At 41.0% G+C, this 25,788-nt stretch overlaps 1 protein-coding gene across 4 annotated transcripts in view; it reads right to left on the bottom strand.

Moving 5' to 3' along the window:
* The window catches only part of LOC133593888 (A-type potassium channel modulatory protein KCNIP2-like), a 375,917-nt gene that overhangs the window by 328,140 nt on the left and 21,989 nt on the right, over nt 1-25,788 (bottom strand). For 3 of the 4 annotated variants that reach the window (XM_072915638.1, XM_061946680.1, XM_061946814.1), the window contains exon 1: nt 6,441-6,649. The exons of the other annotated variant lie outside the window; for it this stretch is intronic. In XM_072915638.1, the coding sequence (XP_072771739.1) occupies nt 6,441-6,513 (73 nt within the window). In that variant the 5' untranslated portion in view covers nt 6,514-6,649. Of the gene's footprint in view, nt 1-6,440; nt 6,650-25,788 lie in introns of those variants that run through there. 4 annotated transcript variants of the gene reach the window in all.

Below are 25,788 nucleotides of genomic sequence, written 5' to 3'. Positions count from 1 at the left end.
GTGCAAAAACCTGGATCAGGACATCCCTAACTTTGACCGAATAAATAAATTACAAACAAATGTCCACTGCAGAGGATGCTGGTTCAATTTACTAGGAGCGGGTCAGAAGTTAGGTATTTTGACTATTTGATCGTCCTTTCTCTCAAAAATTGGACAAACAAGTGAGGGAGATAAAATATGTGTGGTGCTCACAAACAGGCTCCAGTGTAATGAACACCAATAGGGAACTAAAATCGGTTATTTGATGGGTTGCTATAACGTGACCGAGAGGCACTTCCGGGTTTCATGTGATGGTCTACAGTCCCATTAGACTTCTGTTTATCTACCTGCATCAATGCAAATTTGGGTGTATTTGGAAAGATTTAGAGGCAAATATATAAGCAATCATGAAAAAATATTTCAAATGGTATGAAATTTACTTTATACACTCTTAAGAAAAATATATATTTCTAAAGATTTAAACTATTCATCATCACCGAGACGTTACTGCTCGTCTCGACTTCACTTCCTTTGACACTCACAAGGATTTAGAGAAGAAAAGATAGGAGCACATCATGTCTTTAAATCTGCAGGGGTCCTCAAATTAAGCATTAATCGGTAAAAGACAATGTTGGACTTATTCATGCATCACAAAGTAACGTATTTGAGTGCCGCGCTTCTGTGATCGTGACGGTAATGAGAAAAAGGATACATTTGTTTGCAGTTGATTTCCTGCAAAAGGTCTCATCTACAATTCATGTCTACAGTTGTTTTTATGGTGTGAAGTTCATATTTTGTCTCATTATTTAGCTATAAATGTCCGTGTTGTTCAGCACTGTTTGATCCTAGAGATTTATTCATCTAATTTATTAATGCCATTAAAAATATTTTTGATGATAACAAATAGCAACAAAGACGCTATAATGTGGTCATCCGTGTCGAATAAAGCACTTGGCTTTCCTGCACAACACAACTAGCTTTTAGTTTGTTATGAAAATCGACAAAGAAAATACGGTGGATTGTACCAAATTTCACAATATTTATTAGTAGGACTTAACATGACACGGTTAGTTTATTTGCACAAGCAGGTCTTCATAGTTTTATTTAGGCATAGCAACCACAAAAGAACACAAACTAATTTGAGCTTTTGTCCTTTCTTTCCATTTAGTTCTGCTCTCAAACACTACAAATACAGTAGAGAAGAAACTTGATTGCATCACAGAACGTTTCTCAAACAACCAAATCAAATGTTCAAACAAATATTTTACAAAGTGATCGCTGCAGACACGAGCACGGTACTATTGTATTCTAGAAGATGATGAAAGTTGTATTTTTATAAACCATTTCCTTCGACACACTTTTGTTTTTTCCGTGACTTTATGAACCACTTCTTTCGGGACTATATGAAAGCTCTTTCCTATCGCTCTATTTGACCGACTGGAAGACCCAAGAACAGAAGAGCAATACGGCATTTTCTTCTCAAACTTTACACTCACCCTCACTTGTTTTATGCTACGCTCAAGCTGCTTGACCATCATGTGAATTAAGCCGCGAAAAAGAAAAATGGACGTGACGTCATATGCAACCCAGCAATACTGGGAAGCCAACAGAGGACGCAATTACTTGGCTGCCTCAAAAGGTTGCCTTATAATAGTTTCTCAAGTAGTGGGGAGTCACGGAGAGGTGTCGGGGGGTTTGACGAGCCGGTTATATATAGTTAATAAGAAAAATTGTACAGCAGGGAAGTGCACAAAAATGAAAAAACAGTCACAGAAAGTATAGGGAAAGCTATGCAACAGAGGTACAAAGCACAGCAAGGCATCCTGATTGGCAACCAGGAAAACAGTTGTGTCCTGATTGCCAATCAGCGACAAGTGCGGGAGCAAGCGCTCCGACAGGAGCGGCCGCAGACAGTCTAAAGTAGCGTCCACTTTAAGTCTAAGTCGCGCCTACTCAAAGCCGAGCCCCCTTAAAGACTTGCCCACAGGGGTGATGACAATGGAAACAAAGCTGGAGAGACAATACGTAATGCAGAAAACAATTTTAAAAATACTGCTGAAAATAGGTTAGGATTAGGTTGTATATAATCCGCCGAAAAAAAGCAATACATTCACCAACTGAAATAACAACCATGATGCATTGCATTCCCCATCTTGGATCATGTTACAAATTAGGTGTCTACTCTCGCGTTGTCAGCGCCACTGTGGGCATGTCTGTAAGACACGGTTCACTTCCATTGTCGTCACCTCTGTGGGCGCCACTTGGAGTGTCTGCGGCTGCAGCTGGACACTTCCCGACAGGAGAAGTAATGGCAAGGGGGAGGCCAACAGGAAATGGAAACAAAAATAAGAGCACCGCACAGGAAATAAAACAAAATACCGGAAAACAACAATAAGTGTCGAGAGAGATCATGACGGTCAAGACAGAAAATAATTGAAAAGCACCGCCGAAAAAGTGAGCCAAGATTATTTTGAACAAAAAAAAATAATATCACTGTAACTGCAAAAGGTGAGTGAGGTTTCTTGGAATGGCAAAGTCAGCGCATTTGTGCCAAGTCAGAGTATTAACTTGAAGCACAAGACCATATATCTCAACAAGAATCATTTAAGAGATTGAATACTCAGAATGAGCTTGGTTTGAAGGAGGGTTATATGGTATACCGGTATTAGTATAGTACCGCGATACTAATTAATCATTTTCGGTACTATACCGCCTCTGAAACGTACCGGTCCGCCACCCCCTCCCCCTACACCGAACATCCACTGCAATGATACCAAGTACAGTAGCGTATCTAGTCGATACTACTATGATTACGTCGATATTTTTTGGCATCACAACATCTTTTGTTTTTTTTAAATGTATATTATGTTTATAAACTCAGGAAATATGTCCCTGGACACATGAGGACTTTGAATATGATCCTGTAACGACGTGGTATCGGATTGATACCCAAATTCGTGGAATCATCCAAAACTAATGTAAAGTATCAAACAACAGAAGAATAAGTGATTATTACATTTTAACAGAAGTGTAGGTAGAACATGTTAAGAGAGAAAGTAAGCAGATATTAACAGTAAATGAACAAGTAAATTAATAATTCATTTTCTACCACTTGTCCGTAATAATTTTGACAAAATAATAGAATGATAAATGACACAATATGTTACTGCATACGTCAGCAGCTAAATTAGGAACCTTTGTTTGCTTACTTACTACTAAAAGACAAGTTGTCTTGTATGTTCACTATTTTATTTAAGGACAAACATGCAATAAGAAACATATGTTTAATGTACCGTAAGATTTTTTGTTAAACTAAAGCCAATAATGCAACGTTTTGTGGTCCCCTTTATTTAGAAAAGTACCGAAAAGTATCGAAATAATTAAATTGGTATCGGGAGAACACTAGTTTGAAGTCACTTTTGGTTTAATTGTAAAGATAATTGGTGTAAAAAAGCTTTAGTTTTGAATTATTCTCTGGAATAGAAGGACTAGGACTGATTGATTGATTGATTGAAAGAAACTTTTATTAGTAGATTGCGCAGTACAGTACATATTCCGTACAATTGACCACTAAATGGTAACACCCGAATACGTTTTTCAACTTGTTTAAGTCGGGGTCCACGTTAATCAATTCATGGTATAAAGGATTAGGACGAGAACGATTCATTCATTCGTTCGATTAATTTGATTAGACACAGCAATGGAGCACACATGATGTGTGGCGGAAAACAGGTTTTTTGTTGTTGTTGTTGTTGTTTTTTATTCATGCACACATGTTAAAAGTGAAATTTCAATGTTGATGATGATACCATTATGAAAAAAAAAGTGACATTTATTTCAACCATTTTCCCTATAATGACGTTAAGGCAGTGGTTCTTAACCTGGGTTCGATCGAACCCTAGGGGTTCGGTGAGTCGGCCTCAGGGGTTCGGCGGAGGTCAAAACACACCCGACACATCGTGTAAATATCGGCGTATTACGGATATGTCAACAGCTGACTGGTTTGCAGGTGTGTAATTAGTTGTGAGTTTATGCACTGTGTTGGTTTTGTTGTTTGAACAAGGTGATGTTCATGCACGGTTAATTTTATGCACCAGTAAAAAAACATGGTAACACTTTAGTATGGGGAACATATTCTCCATTAATTAGTTGCTTATTAACATGCAAATTAGTAACATATTGGCTCTTAGCTAGTCATTATTAAGTACTTATTAATGCCTTATTTTGCATGGCCTTATTATAACCCTAACCCTCTAAGCCTGACCCTAACCCTAACCAAATAACTCTAAATTAGGGCTGCAACTAACGATTAATTTGATAATCGATTAATCTGTCGATGATTACTTTGATTAATCGATTAATAATCGGATAAAAGAGACAAACTACATTTCTATCCTTTCCAGTATTTTATTGGGGGGGAAAAAAATACTGGCACCCTACTTATTTTGATTATTGTTTCTCAGCTGTTTGTACATGTTGCAGTTTATAAATAAAGGTTTATAAAAAAATATATACATTTTTTTTTTTTAAATAAAAGAAAATTGCCTCTGCACATGCACCATAGCATAGATCCAACGAATCGATGACTAAATTAATCGCCAACTATTTTTATAAATCGATTTTAATCGATTAGTCGTTGCAGCCCTACTCTAAATTAAGTCTTTATTACTTAGAATATGTTCCCCTAGTGTCCCAATAACTCTAAAATGAGTCTTTGTTACTTCGAATATGTTCCCCATACTAAAGTGTTACCAAAAACATATAACTTTGTCTTGAATTTGAAAAAAAAAACATTTTATTTTTCACTAAAGAAGGATTCGGTGAATGCGCATATGAAATTGGTGGGGTTCGGTACCTCCAACAAGGTTAAGAACCACTGCGTTAAGGCAATCCGATTAGACTTAGATTTAAAGGGGAACATTATCACAATTTCAGAATGGTTAAAACCATTAAAAATCAGTTCCCAGTAGCTTATTTTATTTTTCGAAGTTTTTTTCAAAATTTTACCCATCACGCAATATCCCTAAAAAAAGCTTCAAAGTGCCTGATTTTAACCATCGTTATATACACCCGTCCATTTTCCTGTGACGTCACATAGTGATGCCGAAACAAACAAACATGGCGGATAGAACAGCAAGTTTATAGCGACATTAGCTCGGATTCAGACTCGGATTTCACTCTCAACTGAAGCTATTGAGCCATATCGGTTTGAACCGTATGCAAGCGAAACCGACGAAACCGACGAAAACGACACGACAGCCAGCGACACGGGAGAAAGCGAGGACGAATTCGGCGATCGCCTTCTAACCAACGATTGGTATGTGTTTGTTTGGCATTAAAGGAAACTAACAACTATGAACTAGGTTTACAGCATATGAAATACATTTGGCAACAACATGCACTTTGAGAGTGCAGACAGCCCAGTTTTCATCAATTAATATATTCTGTAGACATACCCTCATCCGCTCTCTTTTCCTGGGGGTCTGGCGGCAGATTTCTTTGACTTTATCGTTGGAAATGCATCTGCTTTGAGTGTCGCAAGATATCCACACATTCTTGCCATCTCTGTCGTAGCATAGCTTTCGTCGGTAAAGTGTGTGGAACAAACGTCCAATTTCTTGCCACTTTCGCATCTTTGGGCCACTGGTGCAACTTGAATCCGTCCCTGTTCGTGTTGTTACACCCTCCGACAACACACCGACGAGGCATGATGTCTCCAAGGTACGGAAAATAGTCGAAAAAAACGGAAAATAACAGAGCTGATTTGACTCGGTGTTTGTAATGTGTTTGAGAAAATGGCGGATTGCTTCCCGATGTGACGTCACGTTGTGTCATCGCTCCGAGGGCGAATAATAGAAAGCCGTTTAATTCGCCAAAATTCACCCATTTAGAGTTCGGAAATCGGTTAAAAAAAAAAAGGTCTTTTTTCTGCAACATCAAGATATGTATACATAGGTCTGGTGATAATGTTCCCCTTTAACAAACTGTGTCGATCCACAAGGGAAATTGTTCATTTTCACTTTTTAAGTAAGTCTAATCACTCGATTTATCGAACAAACTAATCGGTTAGTGAAAAAATCGATCACCGTAGCCCGAGTTAGTTTTGGGACGTGTGCAAACGTAACCAGGTGATGTTAATTAACTAATTAAGCATGTCTGGATTATATATATATATATATATATATATATATATATATGTTTGTTGGTATTTTGCCTCCATTTGATCAGGCTTTGAAAGGCACCTTTTACGAGGTATTTATTGAAAATAGAACATTTTTCCTGGATATGAACAAATAGCATGTATGACAAAGCCCATCCCTAGTTTGTTAACAACTTAATAGGAACTTGTAAGAGAGTGTCCCCACCTAAAGTTAGTAAGAGAAGAATGTCTCCATGTTGAATCTTTTCAACCAGCGACAGCGCCCGGCGGCGGCCCCAATTAAGAGCCCCGGGAGACTCACCCGTCAGCGGGTCGTAGGAGCCGTCCAGCTCCCGGGAGTCGCTCAGGCTTTGCTCGCGGTTTTTGTTCTTCATATTTGTTGTTGTTGTTGTTGCCGGAGACGCGTTGCCAGGCCTTACTGTGTCGCCGAGGGGTTGTAGTGTAGTTTCTTCTAGAAGAAGTGCGTGCACTTGTTAACGCGCCACATCCGCCACGGAGCGAAAGGCGCCAACGAGCTCAACGCGTTAGTCCACGGCGCGTGGCTGCTGCCGAGTCAGTGAGCCGTGTGCGCGTCTGCGTCCGCGCGCACGAGCATTGCGCGCGCGCGCACCTTGGAAATGGACGCACACGCAACAGCGTCCTCCCGCCAAAAAAACAAATAAGAGTCCTGATTAGAGCCCCTGAATAGCCACAAATAAGGAAAAAAGAAGAAATGAAAGTGAAAGCAGCGTCACGTCCACGGCGGTGTTCTCCACTTCATCAGTGGGAGCTCCAGAGGTGACTGCTTGGGATCTATAAATACTCCCTGGAGTCTCCAGGAAGCTTTCTTGTCTCTCTCTCCCTTCTTCTGCCCCCCCCCCTGACTGTGACATTTGCCCACGATCTGTCACGCAATCTGTCTAATGACGCCAGGTTTTCCCACGTTATGTCACGCCTACTTGCCAACCCTCCCGATTTTTCCAGGAGACTCCCGAATTTCAGTGCCCCTCCCGAAAATCTCCCGGGGCAACCATTCTCCCGAATTTTTCCCGATTTTCACCCGGACAACAATATTAAGGGCGTGCCGTGATGGCACTGCCTTCATGTCCGCTTTTTCACCATACAAACAGCGTGCCTGCCCAATCACATGTTGTATGAGGCTTCTGCAGACACAGGAGGGACTGCAAGACGTACTTGATCGACACCCATACAGGTCACACTGAGGGTGGCCGTATAAACAACTTTAACACTGTTACAAATATGCGCCACAGTGTGAACCCAGACCAAACAAGAATGACCAACACATTTCGGGATAACATCCGCACCGTAACACAACATAAACACAACAGCACAAATACCCAGAATCCCATGCAGCCCTAACTCTTCCGGGCTACAATATACACCCCCGCTACCACCAAACCCCCCAATCTCCCGAAATCTGAGGTCTCAAGGTTGGCAAGTATGCGTGACACGTTCGTCCACACATCCACGTACAGCCGGGGTGTCGAACGTAAGGCCCGTGGGCCCTGAACAGGCACGCGAACAGATTTTATCCGGCCTGCGGGATGAGTTTGCTAAGTATAAAAATGAGCCGAAATTTCTGATTGTAAGAAACCGCTGTTCTAAATGTGTCCACTGGATGTCGCAATAGCGATTCTTTGTGAGCGAAGTTGAAGACAAGACAGGCTTGACTTTCGCCAGAAACATACAGTAATGGTAAATTATATTTATATAGCGCTTTTCTCTAGTGACTCAAAGCGCTTTACAATGTGACACCCAATATCTAAGTTACATTTTTAAACCAGTGTGGGTGGCACTGGGAGCAGGTGGGTAAAGTGTCTTGCCCAAGGACACAACAGCAGTGACTAGGTTGGCAGAAGCGGGGATCGAACCTGGAACCCTCAAGTTGCTGGCACGGCCACTCTACCAACCGAGCTATACCACCCCAATACAGCAATACATCGAAACAATACATACGAGACAATAATTATGGATTTTCAAACCTATGCCAGTTTGGTCATATTTTCCTCAATTTCTGCACATTTTATTTAATTCCATTCTTTGGTTTTATTTAATATTTCATAGCCTTATGTAACAGAACTAATTTTGTAGTAAGTTTGTGTTTGTACTGACTACAGTGACTATACTTTTTTTTCCTTGCGGTGGCTAACAATCTTGACAAAATAACAATTAAATGAGTGTATTTTTTTTGTTGCTATAGTAGGTTAATACTGCCATGCTTTTATTTTGAAGCTCACTTTGCACTGAACAGGAAGTAAGTGGTTGAAAAACTTAATTCACATCCAAATTGCACTTTTTATTTAATATGATTCTAAATCGAGTCATTAGTTGAGATTTTTTTTTAGTAATAGTATACATAGTATACGTGGTTCCTGGTTCGATCCCCAGCTTCTACCAACCTAGTCATTTCCATTGTGTCCTTGAGCAAGACACTTCACCCTTGCTCCTGATGGGTCGTGGAGTGTGTGAATGTGTGTGTGAATGTGAAAATAGTGTCCAAAGCGCTTTAAGTACCTTGAAGGTAGAAAAGCGCTATACAAGTATAGCCCATTTACCATTTTACCATCTTTGTAGATTGATTGATTGATTGAGACTTTTATTAGTAGATTGCACAGTACAGTACATATTCCGTACAATTGACCACTAAATGGTAACACCCGAATAAGTTTTTCAACTTGTTTAAGTCAGGGTCCACTTAAATCGATTCATGGTACAGATATATACTATCATCATAATACAGTCATCACACAAGATAATCAGAGTATATACATTGAATTATTTACATTATTTACAATCCGGGGTGTGGGATGTGGAGGGGGGGTTTAGGGTTGGTTGATATCAGCACTTCAGTCATCAACAATTGCATCATCAGATAAATGGACATTGAAACAGTGTAGGTCTGACTTGGTAGGATATGTACAGCAAGTAGTGGACATAGAGAGAGAGATCAGAAAGCACAAGAACAAGTATATACATTTGATTATTTACATTTGATTATTTACAATCCGGGGAGGTGGGATGTGGAAGGGGGAGGATGTTAGTTTAGGGTTGAAGTTGCCTGGAGGTGTTCTTTTAGTGCGGTTTTGAAGGAGGATAGAGATGCCCTTTCTTTTACAACTGTTGGGATGATGCTACTACGTATGTAAATACAACAACAAAAACTAGAGATGTCCGATAATATCGGCCTGCCAATATTATCGCCGATAAATGCGTTAAAATGTAATATCGGAAATTATCGGTATCGTTTTTTTTAATTATCAGTATAGTTTTTTTGTTTTTTTTTTTGTTTTTTTTTTATTAAATCAACATAAAAAACACAAGATACACTTACAATTAGTGCACCAACCCAAAAAATCTCCCTCCCCCATTCACACTCATTCACACAAAAGGGTTGTTTCTTTCTGTTATTAATATTCTGGTTCCTACATTATATATCAATATATATCAATACAGTCTGCAAGGGATACAGTCCGTAAGCACACATGATTGTGCGTGCTGCTGGTCCACTAATAGTACTAACCTTTAACAGTTAATTTTACTCATTTTCATTAATTACTAGTTTCTATGTAACTGTTTTTACGTTGTTTTACTTTCTTTTTTATTCAAGAAAATGTTTTTAATGTATTTATCTTATTTTATTTTATTAATTTTTTTAAAAAGTACCTTATCTTCACCATACCTGGTTGTCCAAATTAGGCATAATAATGTGTTAATTCCACGACTGTATATATCGGTTGATATCGGTATCGGTAATTAAAGAGTTGGACAATATCGGATATCGGCAAAAAGCCATTATCGGACATCCCTAAAAAAAACACATGATGTCGAGGAAAACGATCAAACTACATAAATAACATCCTGTAATTTGATTTTGATATTATTTTTTTATCTTGACAGATTGAAAAGTAACACCAATGAGTTGACTGAAGAACATTATCACATCATTTATTCAGAAAGTACAAATAACGACAAATAAAGATAGAATAGTATTAACCGCAACATGTAAGTGTATAGAAAAAACCCAACAACATTTTGATTTGTACATTTTCAGAATGTGCTTGTTCTTGTTGAAGTTGTCTTTATTTTTAAGTTATCGTGCCGTGATTTTGCCAGTCCTGCCCACTTTTGAGTAGATTTTTCTCCATGTGGCACCCGATCTAAAATGAGTTTGACACCTCTGGTGTACAGTATAAGTATGGAGAGAGGAGCCACTTCATTTGTTGTTCTCATAGGAAATAACGGCAGTAGAATCCACATCCACATTCCTAATTTTTATGAGAGTCAAAATGAGTTGACCTCTTAATATTACAAAAACAATAAAAACGTACAATCTTGCTGATTGTATTGTACCAAAGGTCCCGGCAAGAAATCTGCGTTATAAGAACTTCGGCTTATTAGTGATTCCCAGAGCCCCAAAAAAAGTCTGCAGGTTTTAGAGCGTTTTCTATTCAGGCTCCAGTACTTTGGAAAGCCCTCCCGGTAACAGTTAGAGATGCTACCTCAGTAGAAGCATTTAAATCCCATCTTAAAACTCATTTCTATACTCTAGCCTTTAAATAGACCCCCTTTTAGACCAGTTGATCTGCCGTCTCTTTTCTGCTCTGCCCCCCTCTCCTTTGTGGAGAGGTTATTAGGTGACCACAGATGACGCGCTGGCTGTTCAAAGTCAGGACCCGGGGTGGACCATTCATCTGTGCATCAGTTGATGACGTATTTGCGCTGTTGACCTGTCTCCACTCAAGATGATCCCCTGCTGGCCCCACTATGGACTGGACTCTCACACTATTATGTTAGATCCACTATGGACTGGACTCTCACACTATTATGTTAGATCCACTATGGACTGGACTCTCACACTATTAACTAGATCCACTCGACGTCCTTTGCACCGGTCCCCACCAAGGTTTCTCATTGTATCCCATTGGGTTGAGTTTTTCCTTGCCCTGATGTGGGATCTGAGCCGAGGATGTCGTTGTGACTTGTGCAGCCCTTTGAGACACTTGTGATTTAGGGCTATATAAATAAACGTTGATTGATTTATTAAAGGGGCAGCACGGTGGAACAGGGGTTAGTGCATGTGCCTCACAATACAAAGGTTCTGAGTTCAATCCCGGGCTCGGGATCTTTCTGTGTGGGGTTTGCATGTTCTCCCCGTGACTGCGTGGGTTCCTTCCGGGTACTCCGGCTTCCTCCCACCTCCAAAGACATGCACCTGGGGATAAGTTGATTGGCAACACTAAATGGTCCCTACTGTGTGAATGTGAGTGTGAATGTTGTCTGTCTATCTGTGTTGGCCCTGCGATGAGGTGGCGACTTGTCCAGGGTGTAACCATCCTTCCGCCCGAATGCAGCTGAGGTAGGCTCCAGCACCCCCCGCCACCCCGAAAGGGACAAGCGGTAGAAAATGGATGGATGGATGGATGATTGGTTGATGATAAAGAGGAACTGCACTTTTTGGGGAATTTTGCCTATCATTCACAATCCTTATGTAAGACAATGACATATACAGTACAGGCCAAAAGTTTGGACACACCTTTTCCTCATTCAATTTGTTTTCTTTATTTTCATGACTATTTACATTGTAGATTGTCACCGAAGGCATCAAAACTATAAATGAACACATGTGGAGTTATGTACTTAACAAAAAAAAAGGTGAAATAACTGAAAACAGGTTTTATATTATATTTCCTTCAAAATTCGAAGGTCTCAAGGTTGGCAAGTATAGTGTGTGTGTGTGTGTGTGTGTGTGTGTGTGTGTGTGTGTGTGTGTGTGTGTGTGTGTGTGTGTGTGTGTGTGTGTGTGTGTGTGTGTGTGTGTGTGTTTGTTCTGGCAATGTTCAGTTAATGGGGACAACACTCGGTTTACACGGTCACCTTTAGGGGACCTCTGACGGTATGGGGACAAAAAAACAGGTCCCCTAAAGGGAAACCTTTTTAAATGATAGTCAGATTTCTTCTGAAGATGCCTATAGTGATTTTTAAGCTTTGGCCCATAAAACATGTTTACTGGTTAGTTTGAGTGTGAACTTTTTTTTATTATTTATTTAAATGGTCCTCAGTAGTCACGTACAAATGTGTGTGAATTATGCAAAATTATTTAAATTTGGTCCCCATGAACCATATTAACTCTTTTTCCCCAGGGTCCCCAGTAAGAATGATCAGCACATTACTTCATCAATCCAGAGATTTAAAGACGTGTATGAGCTAACTGGGCAGTGGACATCCATCCATCTATTTTCTACCGCTTGTCCCTTTTGGGGTCGCGGGGGGTGCTTAATTTTATGCCTCCACAACCTGTAGAAAGGGTGGTCCCCACAAATGATGATCAAAAACTTGGTCCCCATTCCGAATGACAACCAGTGTGTGTGTGTGTGTGTGTGTGTGTGTGTGTGTGTGTGTGTGTGTGTGTATTACCAATAAACAAAAGACCCACAATAACCCGAGAGGCTTCCATTTTTCTGTCAACCAACACCAACAAAATATTTCACAGCTACGGTCGATTGGACAGTGATTGGATTTCTGTCTGCGCCGAACAAAATGAGATGAGCGGAGGTAGATTCTAAATGAAGGCGAGGACGAGTGAAAAAGAAAAAGGGATGCGGTTATACATCGATTGGGTTAGAGGGGATCTGATGGCGGCGAGGCGAGAATGAGGAGAATAGGCAAGTCACTGATGAGGAGCTTGTTTGAGACTGCGGGGGTCCTGAATGAAGGATTGATGATGAAGCTGCATCGTGGACACACACAAGCAGGACATAATAACAAAGTAGAAGCCCGAGAGAAAACAAAAATTAAGCATATTTAGTTCCATAGAAAGATTAAAGGCCTACTGAAATGCGATTTTCTTATTTAAACGGGGATAGCAGGTCCATTCTATGTGTCATACTTGATCATTTCGCGATATTGCCATATTTTTGCTGAAAGGATTTAGTAGAGAACATCGACGATAAAGTTCGCAACTTTTGGTCGCTGATAAAAAAGCCTTGCCAGTACCGGAAGTAGCAGACGAGTAGCGTGACGTCACAGGTTGTGGAGCTCCTCACATCTGCACATTGTTTACAATCATGGCCACCAGCAGCGAGAGCGATTCGGACCGAGAAAGCGACGATTTCCCCATTAATTTGAGCGAGGATGAAAGATTTGTGGATGAGGAAAGTGAGAGTGAAGGACTAGAGGGCAGTGGGAGCGATTCCGATAGGGAAGATGCTGTGAGAGGCGGGTGGGACCTGATATTCAGCTGGGAATGACTAAAACAGTAAATAAACACAAGACATATATATACTCTATTAGCCACAACACAACCAGGCTTATATTTAATAGGCCACAAATTAATCCCGCATAACAAACACCTCCCCCCTCCCGTCCATATAACCCGCCAATACAACTCAAACACCTGCACAACACACTCAATCCCACAGCCCAAAGTACCGTTCACCTCCCCAAAGTTCATACAGCACATATATTTCCCCAAAGTCCCCAAAGTTACGTACGTGACATGCACATAGCGGCACGCGCGTACGGGTAAGCGATCAAATGTTTGGAAGCCGCAGCTGCATACGTACTCACGGTACCGTGTCTGCGCATCCAACTCAAAGTCCTCCTGGTAAGAGTCTCTGTTATCCCAGTTCTCCACAGGCCAATGGTAAAGCTTGACTGTCATCTTTCGGGAATGTAAACAATGAAACACCGGCTGTGTTATCCGGCACACCAGTTAAGGGGTGCATTCTACGGCGGGGGTGCGTTATGCGGCACAACACCTGTCGCAATACACCGCTTCCCACCTACAGCTTTCTTCTTTGCTGTCTCCATTGTTCATTGAACAAATTGCAAAAGATTCACCAACACAGATGTCCAGAATACTGTGGAATTTTGCGATGAAAACAGACGACTTAATAGCTGGCCACCATACTGTCCCAAAATGTCCTCTACAATCCGTGACGTCACGCGCAGACGTCATCATACCGAGACGTTTTTCAGCAGGATATTTCGCGCAAAATTTAAAATTGCACCTTAGTAAGCTAACCCGGCCGTATTGGCATGTGTTGCAATGTTAAGATTTCATCATTGATATATAAACTATCAGACTGCGTGGTCGGTAGTAGTGGGTTTCAGTAGGCTTTTAAAGTTCTGTTCTATTTGTCACACACAATGCACAGCAAAATGTGTCCTCTGTGTTAATTATGTGCTTATTTCTAATATTAAAATGATAAGCAGGCATTTTATATGGGAACGGTTACTTCCTGTTCATTCAATTTATGTCACAAACTCGCATGTCGGCAGTACACGTGACCCCAGGATGCAGAGACAGGACACGGCGTGCAGGTAAACACACCAATTCAATTATTTTAACAGCAACACAAACGCGCAAAGACGCAAACAATAACAACACGATGCAAATGGCAAAACAGTAAGGTGTGCACATAACAGTCTGAGACACAGCGCTGGCATGTAAAGCACTCTGATGGTAATAGTCAACAAGTGCGTGTCCTAATCGCCAAACTGAGACAGGTGTGTCAATCAACCCAGTAAGCACAAGACACTGATACTGTCAATGTGTGGACTATGGGGTGTTTTGTTTTCCCGGAATGCAAAGAAAAGTTGGAGCGGGCAAGGCGTGAAGGTAAGGACATATTTTATTTGAACACTACCAAAAGGAACAAACGAAAAGTGCGCACAAGGGCGGAAGTACAAACTTGGCTATGAACAAAATTAACACATAAACAGACTAAGGACATGAAACAAAACTTACTTGGTCAAGCATGGAAAGATCATAGAACTATGGCATGGACGCGTAATCATGGAGGTATCAGAGTTAACAGAGTTAATGTCACCAGGCTAACTTCCTGGCAACAATGGGCTTAAATAATACAGACATGATTTGTGACAAGTGTGCAAGTGCAAAACGTGAGACAGGTGAAACTAATGAGTAGTCATGGTGATAAGGCAAGGGAGTGAAAGCAGGAACTATAAAGTGTCCAAAAACCAAGCAGAACATAACTAAACGAAAACATGATCAACAGACATGACAGATACAACTTAGGGTTGTACGGTATACCAGTATTAGTATAGTACCGCGATACTAATGAATCATAGTCGGTACTATACCCCCTCTAAAAAGTAATGGTCCCCCACCCCCTGTCCCCCGTCGTCGTCATGTTGTGTCATTGCTGGTTTACAAGCAGACGAGCATGTTCGGCAGCACACAATCACAGAGTACTTACAAGCATACAGTGTGTATACAGAAAAGGGAGAACGGATGCATTTTGGCTTAAAAACTAAAGATAAAGGTGAAGTTATAACACTGAAACGCCCTCAGAAAGAGATGCTTTAAGACATGGCTAGTTAGTTAGCGGCTAAAGTCCAGCCCCAGTCGGCAGTGTTTTAGCTACTTATAAATCACTAATCCTCGTCTCCATGGCGACATATAAAGAAAGTTTCTTCCAAGTATCATCCCTGCAGGACGAGGAATAGCTAAACATGCTTCACTACACACCGTAGCTCACCGGAGTCACCGCTAATGACGCCGTTCCTGAATGTAAACAAATGCCATGGGTGGATCTACACCTGACATTCATTGTAATGATACCAAGTACAATAGCGTATCTAGTCGATACTACTATGATTACATCGATCATTTTTAGCATCACAAAATCTTCTTTCGTTTAAAAAAAATTTATATTATGTTTAGAAACTCAAGAAATATGTCCCTGGACACATGAAGACTTTGAATATGACCAATGTATGATCCTGTAACGACTTGGTATCGGATTGATACCCAAATTTGTGGTATCATTCAAAATTAATGCAAAGTATCAAACAACAGAAGAATAAGTGATTATTACATTTTAACAGAAGTGTAGATAGAACATGTTAAAACAGAAATTAAGCAGGTATTAACAGTAAATGAACAAGTAGATTAATAATTAATTTTCTACCACTTGTCCTTAATAAGTTTGACAAAATAATAGAAGGGAAAATGACACAATATGTTACTGCATATGTCAGCAGCTAAATTAGGAGCCTAGGTTTGTTTACTTACTACTAAAAGACATGTTGTCTTGTTTGTTCACTATTTTATTTAAGGACAAACTTGCAATAATAAACATATGTTTAATGTACCGTAAGATTTTTTGTTAAAATAAAGCCAATGATGCAATTTTGTATGGTCCCCTTTATTTAGAAAAGTATTGAAAAGTACTGAAAAGTATCAAAATAATTTTGGTACCGGTACCAAAATATTGGTATTGGGACAACACCACTAGGCACCAAACACTGATTAATAATAAAGCCAGACCTGTCATGGCAAGTTTAAAATAGACATTCCACAATTGTCTATGATTTGATATCGGATATCGGCTTTTTTGCCGATATCCGACATTCCGATATTGTCCAACTCTTAATTACCGATTCCGATATCAACTGATACCGATATATACAGTCGTGGAATTAACACATTATTGTGCCTAATTTTGTTGTGATGCCCCGCTGGATGCATTAAACAATGCAACTTTACCATGAATTGATTTACATGGACCCCGTGGGCAGGGTTGAGGTGGGCGGGGTTGGGGGGGCGAGGTTTAGTGGTAGCGGGGGGGCGGGGGGGGGTTATATATTGTAGCGTCCCGGAAGAGTTAGTGCTGCAAGGGGTTCTGGGTATTTGTTCTGTTGTGTTTATGTTGTGTTACGGTGCGGATGTTCTCCCGAAATGTGTTTGTCATTCTTGTTTTGTGTGGTTTCACAGTGTGGCGCATATTTGTAACAGTGTTAAAGTTGTTTATACGGCCACCCTCAGTGTGACCTGTATGGCTGTTGATCAAGTATGCGTTGCATTCACTTATGTGTGTGTTAAAGCCGCATATATTATGTGACTGGGCCGGCACGCTGTTTGTATGGCGGGAAAGCGGACGTGACGACAGGTTGTCGAGGACGCTAAAGGCAGTGCCTTTAAGGCACGCCCCCAATATTGTTGTCCGGGTGGAAATCGGGAGAACGATTCCCCCGCGAGATTTTCAGGAGGGGCACTGAAATTCGGGAGTCTCCAGGGAAAATCGGGAGGTTGAAACCGATACCGATAATTTTCGATATTACATTTTAAAGCATTTATCGGCCAATAATATCGGACATCTCTAATAAATAATAATCACAATTTAAAAAACCTTGAGGTGAAGCTGGACAAGTTAAGTCCACCTTCACTCAAAAATGTACAGTAATCAGTACAGTAGATTATTCACTCCATTTTCAAAGCGCAGGCTGATGTCTGTAAGTGCCTGATAAAACGTCAGAAACGGGAAAGTGGGAATTTGCCGTGATGAGGAGGAAAAGTGGAGGGAATGTGGAGCGAAGTGTGTTCATCAAAGTGTTGAAGTGCACCTCCTGCCTCTCAGTCTACCCTCAAGGTGAGTCAGCCGCCCGGAGCACTGAACTTTGAATACTACCAACATAAATCACGGAGGTCTTCAAACCAAACTGGAGTGTGTTTATGCATTGAAATCGTAGCGGAGATCATCTTCGCCTGAGTTCCAACATGTCAAACAATAAAGTGTGACCACTCTGAAACACTAGTGTGGTTGAGAAAAAGACACTTGATGCATGAAATAATTTCTGCAGCCTCAGCAGAAAAGGCTGAAAAAGACCGGGGTTTGCGTCCAATGGCTGCCACTGCTGCTGGCATTTTGGAGCTTCCCCGAGTAAAGAGAGGGAGAAAAGAGCTCCTTGTTAAGGAGCGTTAAAAAGCACTTCAAATGTGTGAATGACACTTGCTTTCATTATGCATCACGGACACTGTCCTGCAACACTCAGCTGTCACTTTGGCCCCGCCAGCCGCCACTGCCTAAGAGACTGATGATGTCCACTGAGACTGAGTGAGTGAGTGACAATACACACACACACACACACACACACACACACACACACACACACACACACACACACACACACACACACACACACACACACACATACAATGCGGTGTACAGTCTGCGCTCACTGAATATTGTTACCATTACCCGGACAGACTGTTGTGTTGGATCTCATCAGATTGTGGAGGTGACCTCATGCATGGCTGTCAAAAATTACATTATCGTATTAATCATTGTGGAAGTCGCTTCCTAGCAGCTCCACTGTAGACACGGCACAGGAGCCAAGCGTGAAGTTTTAACAATGTTTTAATTTAAATTTAATTTTTGTCCAAGTCTTTCTCCAGTAGAACGTGCCTTTTCAGTCACGTCCGTATCCTCTCTCCCCTCTTGCTCCCGGCCGCTTACTGTTAAAGACAACAGATGATTAGATTAAAACGTACCACCTGTGAAATCTAATCATCTGCCAGCTGTGTCTCGCCGTCAGCACTGCCATGCCCCCGTCTGATGGTGCTCTGTCCTCAGCACCATGGACAGAGGCGGTGACCTTTGCTCCTGCAGGCACACTAGCCACACCTCCCTCCACCATCATGTACCGTATTGTTTCCCCATATATTAGCCGCACCGGACTATTAGCCCCAGATATGCAGTACAGGCCAAAAGTTTGGACACACCTTCTCCTTATTCAATGCGTTTTCTTTACTTTCACGACTATTTACATTGTAGATTGTCACTGAAGGCATCAAAACTATGAATGAACACATGTGGAGTTATGTACTTAACAAAAAAAAGGTGAAATAACTGAAAACATGTTTTATATTCTAGTTTCTTCAAAATAGCCACCCCTTTGCGCTGATTACTGCTTTGCACACTCTTGGCATTCTCTCGACGAGCTTCAAGCACAACCTGTGAAGTGAAAAGCGTTTCAGGTGACTACCTCTTGAAGCTCGAGAGAATGCCAAGAGTGTGCAAAAAATTATTCAGAGCAAAGGGTGCTATTTTGAAGAAACTAGAATATAAAACCCGTTTTCAGTTATTTAACTTTTTTTTTGTTAAGTACATAACTCCACATGTGTTCATTCATAGTTTTGATGCCTTCAGTGACAATCTACAATGTAAATAGTCATGAAAATAAAGAATACGCATTGAATGAGGAGAAGGTGTGTCCAAACTTTTGGCCTGTACTGTATATTAGTAGGCAACAATATTGTAAAAACCTATGAGACAATGCATAATTTGTTAAGTCATATTGGGAAATAAAAATATATACCTTAATCAGGCTACAGGAATTGGTCTTTATGTCGACTCTATTACATTGTGAAATATACAACTCCCTAAATATTTTTCCTAAATAATGTTTCGTTGATAAAAAAATTTTAAACCCAAAAATTCAATACGAAGTAGCCAGAACATGAATTTAAATAATAATACAATCTGTCATTAATCACTTAAATATGATTATAAATGTCATGTTTTCCTTTAGTTCAAAGTACCGTATTTTCCGCACTATAAGGCGCACCGGATTATTAGCCGCACCTTCTATGAATTACATATTTCATAATTTTGTCCACCAATAAGCCGCCCCGGACTAAAAGCCGCGCCTACGCTGCGCTAAAGTGAATGTCAAAAAAACGCTGCGCTAAAGTGAATGTCAAAAAAACAGTCAGATAGTTCAGTCAAACTTTAATAATATATTGAAAACCAGCGTTCTAACAACTCTGTCCCAAAATGTACGCAAATGTGCAATCACATACATAGTAAAATTCAAAATGGTGTAGAACAATAGCAACATAATGTTGCTCGAACGTTAATGTCACAACACACAAAATAAACATAGCGCTCACCTTCTGAAGTTATTCTTCATTCGTAAATCCTTCGAATTCTTCGTCTTCGGTGTCCGAATTGAAAAGTTGGGCGAATACGGGATCCAAAATGGCCGGTTCCGTCTCGTCGAAGTCACCGGAGTCAGTGTCACTGTTGTCCAGCAGTTCTGTGAATCCTGCCTTCCGGAAAGGTCGGACCACAGTTGTGACCGAAACTATCTGCCCAGGCATTTACGATCCACTGGCAGATGTTGGCGTATGTCGACCGGCGCTATCTGCCCGTCTTAGTGAAGGTGTGTTCGCCTTCGGAGCTGTGTGAAAAAAGCCACCCGGCCTCTTCGCGTAAACTTCCCTTAACCACTCGCTCATCTTTTCTTCATCCATCCATCCCTTCGAGTTAGCTTTTATGATGACGCCGGCTGGAAAGGTCTCTTTTGGATGGGTGGAAGTTAGCATGGCAAGCTAGAACCACAGTGAAGGATGACTTCTCATTCCCTGTGGAGCGAATATTCACCGTACGTGCTCCCGTTCCACAGTGCGGTTCAGTTGCTGTGAAATACGGTAGTAATCCGTGTGCGGATGGAGAGATTGCGTCTTTTTATGAACCGGATCGTTTTGTAGGAGCCATTTTGTGGTCTTTACAGATGTAAACAGGAAATGAAACGTACGGTGATATCCGCGCGTTTTTTCTTCTTCTTCCGGGGGCGGGTGAAGCGCTTCCTGTTCTATGGGGGCGGGTGAAGCGCTTCCTGTTCTATGGGGGCGAGTGCTTTCCTTGGCGGTTGCTTGCGTAGAAGAAGAAGCGCTTCCTGTTCTACCGGGAAAAAAGATGGCGGCTGTTTACCGAAGTTGCGAGACCGAAACTTTATGAAAATGAATCGTAATAAAGCGCACCGGGTTATTAGGCGCACTGTCAGCTTTTGAGAAAAATTGTGGTTTTTAGGTGCGCCTTATAGTGCGGAAAATACGGTATAAAGTAGAGGTTACAGTACATAGGATAGGATTACCATCTGGGTAATACTAATCATAATAATACGTCTTTATTATTATTATTTTCGCACACTCTTGGCATTCTCTCGACGAGCTTCAAGCACAACCTGTGAAGTGAAAAGCGTTTCAGGTGACTACCTCTTGAAGCTCGAGAGAATGCCAAGAGTGTGCAAAAAATTATTCAGAGCAAAGGGTGCTATTTTGAAGAAACTAGAATATAAAACCCGTTTTCAGTTATTTAACTTTTTTTTTGTTAAGTACATAACTCCACATGTGTTCATTCATAGTTTTGATGCCTTCAGTGACAATCTACAATGTAAATAGTCATGAAAATAAAGAATACGCATTGAATGAGGAGAAGGTGTGTCCAAACTTTTGGCCTGTACTGTATATTAGTAGGCAACAATATTGTAAAAACCTATGAGACAATGCATAATTTGTTAAGTCATATTGGGAAATAAAAATATATACCTTAATCAGGCTACAGGAATTGGTCTTTATGTCGACTCTATTACATTGTGAAATATACAACTCCCTAAATATTTTTCCTAAATAATGTTTCGTTGATAAAAAAATTTTAAACCCAAAAATTCAATACGAAGTAGCCAGAACATGAATTTAAATAATAATACAATCTGTCATTAATCACTTAAATATGATTATAAATGTCATGTTTTCCTTTAGTTCAAAGTACCGTATTTTCCGCACTATAAGGCGCACCGGATTATTAGCCGCACCTTCTATGAATTACATATTTCATAATTTTGTCCACCAATAAGCCGCCCCGGACTAAAAGCCGCGCCTACGCTGCGCTAAAGTGAATGTCAAAAAAACGCTGCGCTAAAGTGAATGTCAAAAAAACAGTCAGATAGTTCAGTCAAACTTTAATAATATATTGAAAACCAGCGTTCTAACAACTCTGTCCCAAAATGTACGCAAATGTGCAATCACAAACATAGTAAAATTCAAAATGGTGTAGAACAATAGCAACATAATGTTGCTCGAACGTTAATGTCACAACACACAAAATAAACATAGCGCTCACCTTCTGAAGTTATTCTTCATTCGTAAATCCTTCGAATTCTTCGTCTTCGGTGTCCGAATTGAAAAGTTGGGCGAATACGGGATCCAAAATGGCCGGTTCCGTCTCGTCGAAGTCACCGGAGTCAGTGTCACTGTTGTCCAGCAGTTCTGTGAATCCTGCCTTCCGGAAAGGTCGGACCACAGTTGTGACCGAAACTATCTGCCCAGGCATTTACGATCCACTGGCAGATGTTGGCGTATGTCGACCGGCGCTATCTGCCCGTCTTAGTGAAGGTGTGTTCGCCTTCGGAGCTGTGTGAAAAAAGCCACCCGGCCTCTTCGCGTAAACTTCCCTTAACCACTCGCTCATCTTTTCTTCATCCATCCATCCCTTCGAGTTAGCTTTTATGATGACGCCGGCTGGAAAGGTCTCTTTTGGATGGGTGGAAGTTAGCATGGCAAGCTAGAACCACAGTGAAGGATGACTTCTCATTCCCTGTGGAGCGAATATTCACCGTACGTGCTCCCGTTCCACAGTGCGGTTCAGTTGCTGTGAAATACGGTAGTAATCCGTGTGCGGATGGAGAGATTGCGTCTTTTTATGAACCGGATCGTTTTGTAGGAGCCATTTTGTGGTCTTTACAGATGTAAACAGGAAATGAAACGTACGGTGATATCCGCGCGTTTTTTCTTCTTCTTCCGGGGGCGGGTGAAGCGCTTCCTGTTCTATGGGGGCGGGTGAAGCGCTTCCTGTTCTATGGGGGCGAGTGCTTTCCTTGGCGGTTGCTTGCGTAGAAGAAGAAGCGCTTCCTGTTCTACCGGGAAAAAAGATGGCGGCTGTTTACCGAAGTTGCGAGACCGAAACTTTATGAAAATGAATCGTAATAAAGCGCACCGGGTTATTAGGCGCACTGTCAGCTTTTGAGAAAAATTGTGGTTTTTAGGTGCGCCTTATAGTGCGGAAAATACGGTATAAAGTAGAGGTTACAGTACATAGGATAGGATTACCATCTGGGTAATACTAATCATAATAATACGTCTTTATTATTATTATTTTCGCACACTCTTGGCATTCTCCCGATGAGCTTTAAGAGGTATTCACCTAAAATGGTTTTCACTTCACAGGTGTGCTTGAAGCTCATCGAGAGAATGACAAGAGTGTACAAATCCGTAAACAGAGCAAAGGGTGGCTATTTTGAAGAAACTAGAATATAAAACCTGTTTTCAGTTATTTCACCTTTTTTTGTTAAGTACATAACTCCACATGTGTTCATTCATAGTTGTGATGCCTTCAGTGACAATCTACAATGTAAATAGTCATGAAAATAAAGAAAACGCATTGAAATGAGAAGGTGTGTCCAAACTTGTGGCCTGTACTGTATATGTTGCAAAATTAATTATTCACACAAAAACATTTTGTAAATATTTATGTACCTACCTTAAATGTTGCCAAACGGTGCCAGTAGCACGGCAGAAAAACGGCGGATCAAACAAAACAGAAGTCATCGTCATGGACCCAATAGCTGTGGAAGCTGGCTCTCCAATTAGCTGAACAGACTCAATAACTCCACGGTGATGTTTTGGTGAATGTACTGAGAAATTTGTCAAACTGAAACAATACAAAAAGAATGCAGTTGAAAGTTAATAATACTAACACCGCGTGGCTCAGGTGCTACAGCAACCTGAGGGTTCCTGGTTCGATCCCCGGCTTCTGCCATCCTCACTGCAAAAAGTCAATGTTCAAAAACAAGAAAAAAAAGTTAAAAAATGAAGGGTATTTTATTTGAACTAAGCAAAATTATCTGCCAATAGAACAATACAATTTGGCTTGTCAAGACTTTCCAAAACAAATAAAATTAGCTAACCTCAATGAACCCAAAAAAAACCTTAAAATAAGTATATTCTCACTAAAAACAAGTGCACTTTTCTTGGTAGAAAAAAAGAGACCTCTTTTCTCAATATGTTGAAAAATATTCTTAAATGAAGTAAATGCTAGTGCCATTATCTTGACATAATGATATGCCCTCGGCATTACATTTCTTGAAACCAGCAAACTTATACTAAAAACGAATTTATTGTTCTTAATGGAAAGGCAACAAGGCAACCGCTTGTTACTCTCAGGGTCTCCTAGCCGCTCAGGCAAATCATATTGTCTAAAAATGCATTTTTCCATCGATAACATGACATTATCGCGCCAAGTGTGTGCTCTTTCAGTCAATTAGTGCGCATATATACAGCCCGGCCCCCGGCCAAAATGTTTTTAATTGTAATTTTGAGGAATTTATCTGAATGGGCATGAACTATTTCTGTTCAAAATTGTTAGAAATGTCAAATGTTTAAATATTGACTGTCAGTTTACTGTACTGTGCCAACTGTACTACTATATGAGTACGCATTTTCTATTGTTTCATTGAAAATAAAACAGCAAAGTCTATTTGGCTGTCATCTTAATTATGAGACACAATTGTGTCAAAGTCATGATTTTTTTTTTCGTGCTTGAAGTAAGAAATTATTACTTTAAAAAAAGTAGTTTTATACTTGTGAGTGTTGATGACACAGCTTTGCAACAGTTGATATTCTAGTTTCAAGCATGTTTTACTCAATATAGGTCATAAAATCTCAGCAATTACTGAGATAATTTAGGACCAAAACCCTTAAAAAAAGTAAAAGACTCTAACATAAAATCTGGTTAGTGAGAAGAATGATCTTATTAGACAGAAAATAAGCAAATATCACCCTTCTTTGAGATATTTAATCTTACTTAGATTTCAGTTTTTGCAGTGTAGTCGTCTGTTGTGTCCTTGAGCAAGACACTTCACCCTTGCTCCTGATGGGTGGTGGTTAGGGCCTGGCATGGCAGCTCCCGCCATCAGTGTGTGAGTGTGTGTTTGTGAATGGGTGAATGCTCCAAAGGCTGGAGGACTCTCGCCAGGACCCAGACTTTGTCGACCGCATCAATCAATCAATCAATGTTTATTTATATACCCCTAAATCACAAGTGTCTCAAAGGGCTGCACAAGCCACAACGACATCCTCGGTACAAAGCCCACACAAGGGCAAGGAAAAACTCACCCCAGTGGGACGTCGATGTGAATGACTATGAGAAACCTTGGAGAGGACCGCATATGTGGGTAAACCCCCCCCCCCCCCCCCCCCTCTAGGGGAGACCGAATGCAATGGATGTCGAGTGGGTCTGACATAATATTGTGAGAGTCCAGTCCATAGTGGATCCAACATAATAGTAAGAGTCCAGTCCATAGTGGGGCCAGCAGGACACCATTCCGAGCGGAGACGGGTCAGCAGCGCAGAGATGTTCCCAGCCGATGCACAGGCGAGCGGTCCATCCCGGGTCCCGACTCTGGACAGCCAGCACTTCATCCATGGCCACCGGACCTGTGACCCCCCCCTCCACAAGGAAGAGGGGAGCAGAGGAGAAAAGAAAAGAAACGGCAGATCAACTGGTCTAAAAGGGGGGTCTATTTAAAGGCTAGCATGGGCTGGGTCCTTGGAAGGATGGAGCTCCCGAATGGAGACACAGCTAACATGAAAGCAAATACGCCACAGCATACACATCCTTCCCGGTCCTTCAACAGTCGCTATTTCTTCTTTCGCCTGTCGACATCGAGAAGAAAACAGACATTATGCTCCTGATGGGTGCTAACCAAGACCCATCAAACAAAGCGGGTGAGGTGTGTCGCCCAAGGACACAATGGGCTGTGACCAGGACGACGGAACCTTCAAGTTGCCTTGGAAGGATGGTAAGTAAGATGAATGTCACGGCCGCTCTACCATCTGAGCCATGCCGCCCCCCCTGGATAAATTGTCTTTTAATGAAACCAGATGTTCAAGAGTTGGCTTACAAAGAAACAATGAACATTCAAATGCCAACATTTGTAAACAAATCCTCAGAGAGGCACTTTCTAATGAAGGCGATGTTATCTACATTTCTAATAAGCAC

Source organism: Nerophis lumbriciformis, linkage group LG02 (genome assembly GCF_033978685.3).
Source record: "Nerophis lumbriciformis linkage group LG02, RoL_Nlum_v2.1, whole genome shotgun sequence".
NCBI classification, from domain to species: domain Eukaryota; kingdom Metazoa; phylum Chordata; class Actinopteri; order Syngnathiformes; family Syngnathidae; genus Nerophis; species Nerophis lumbriciformis.
The sequence above is the reverse complement of the archived record's forward strand: the minus strand, read 5'-3'. Positions and strand labels throughout refer to the sequence as shown.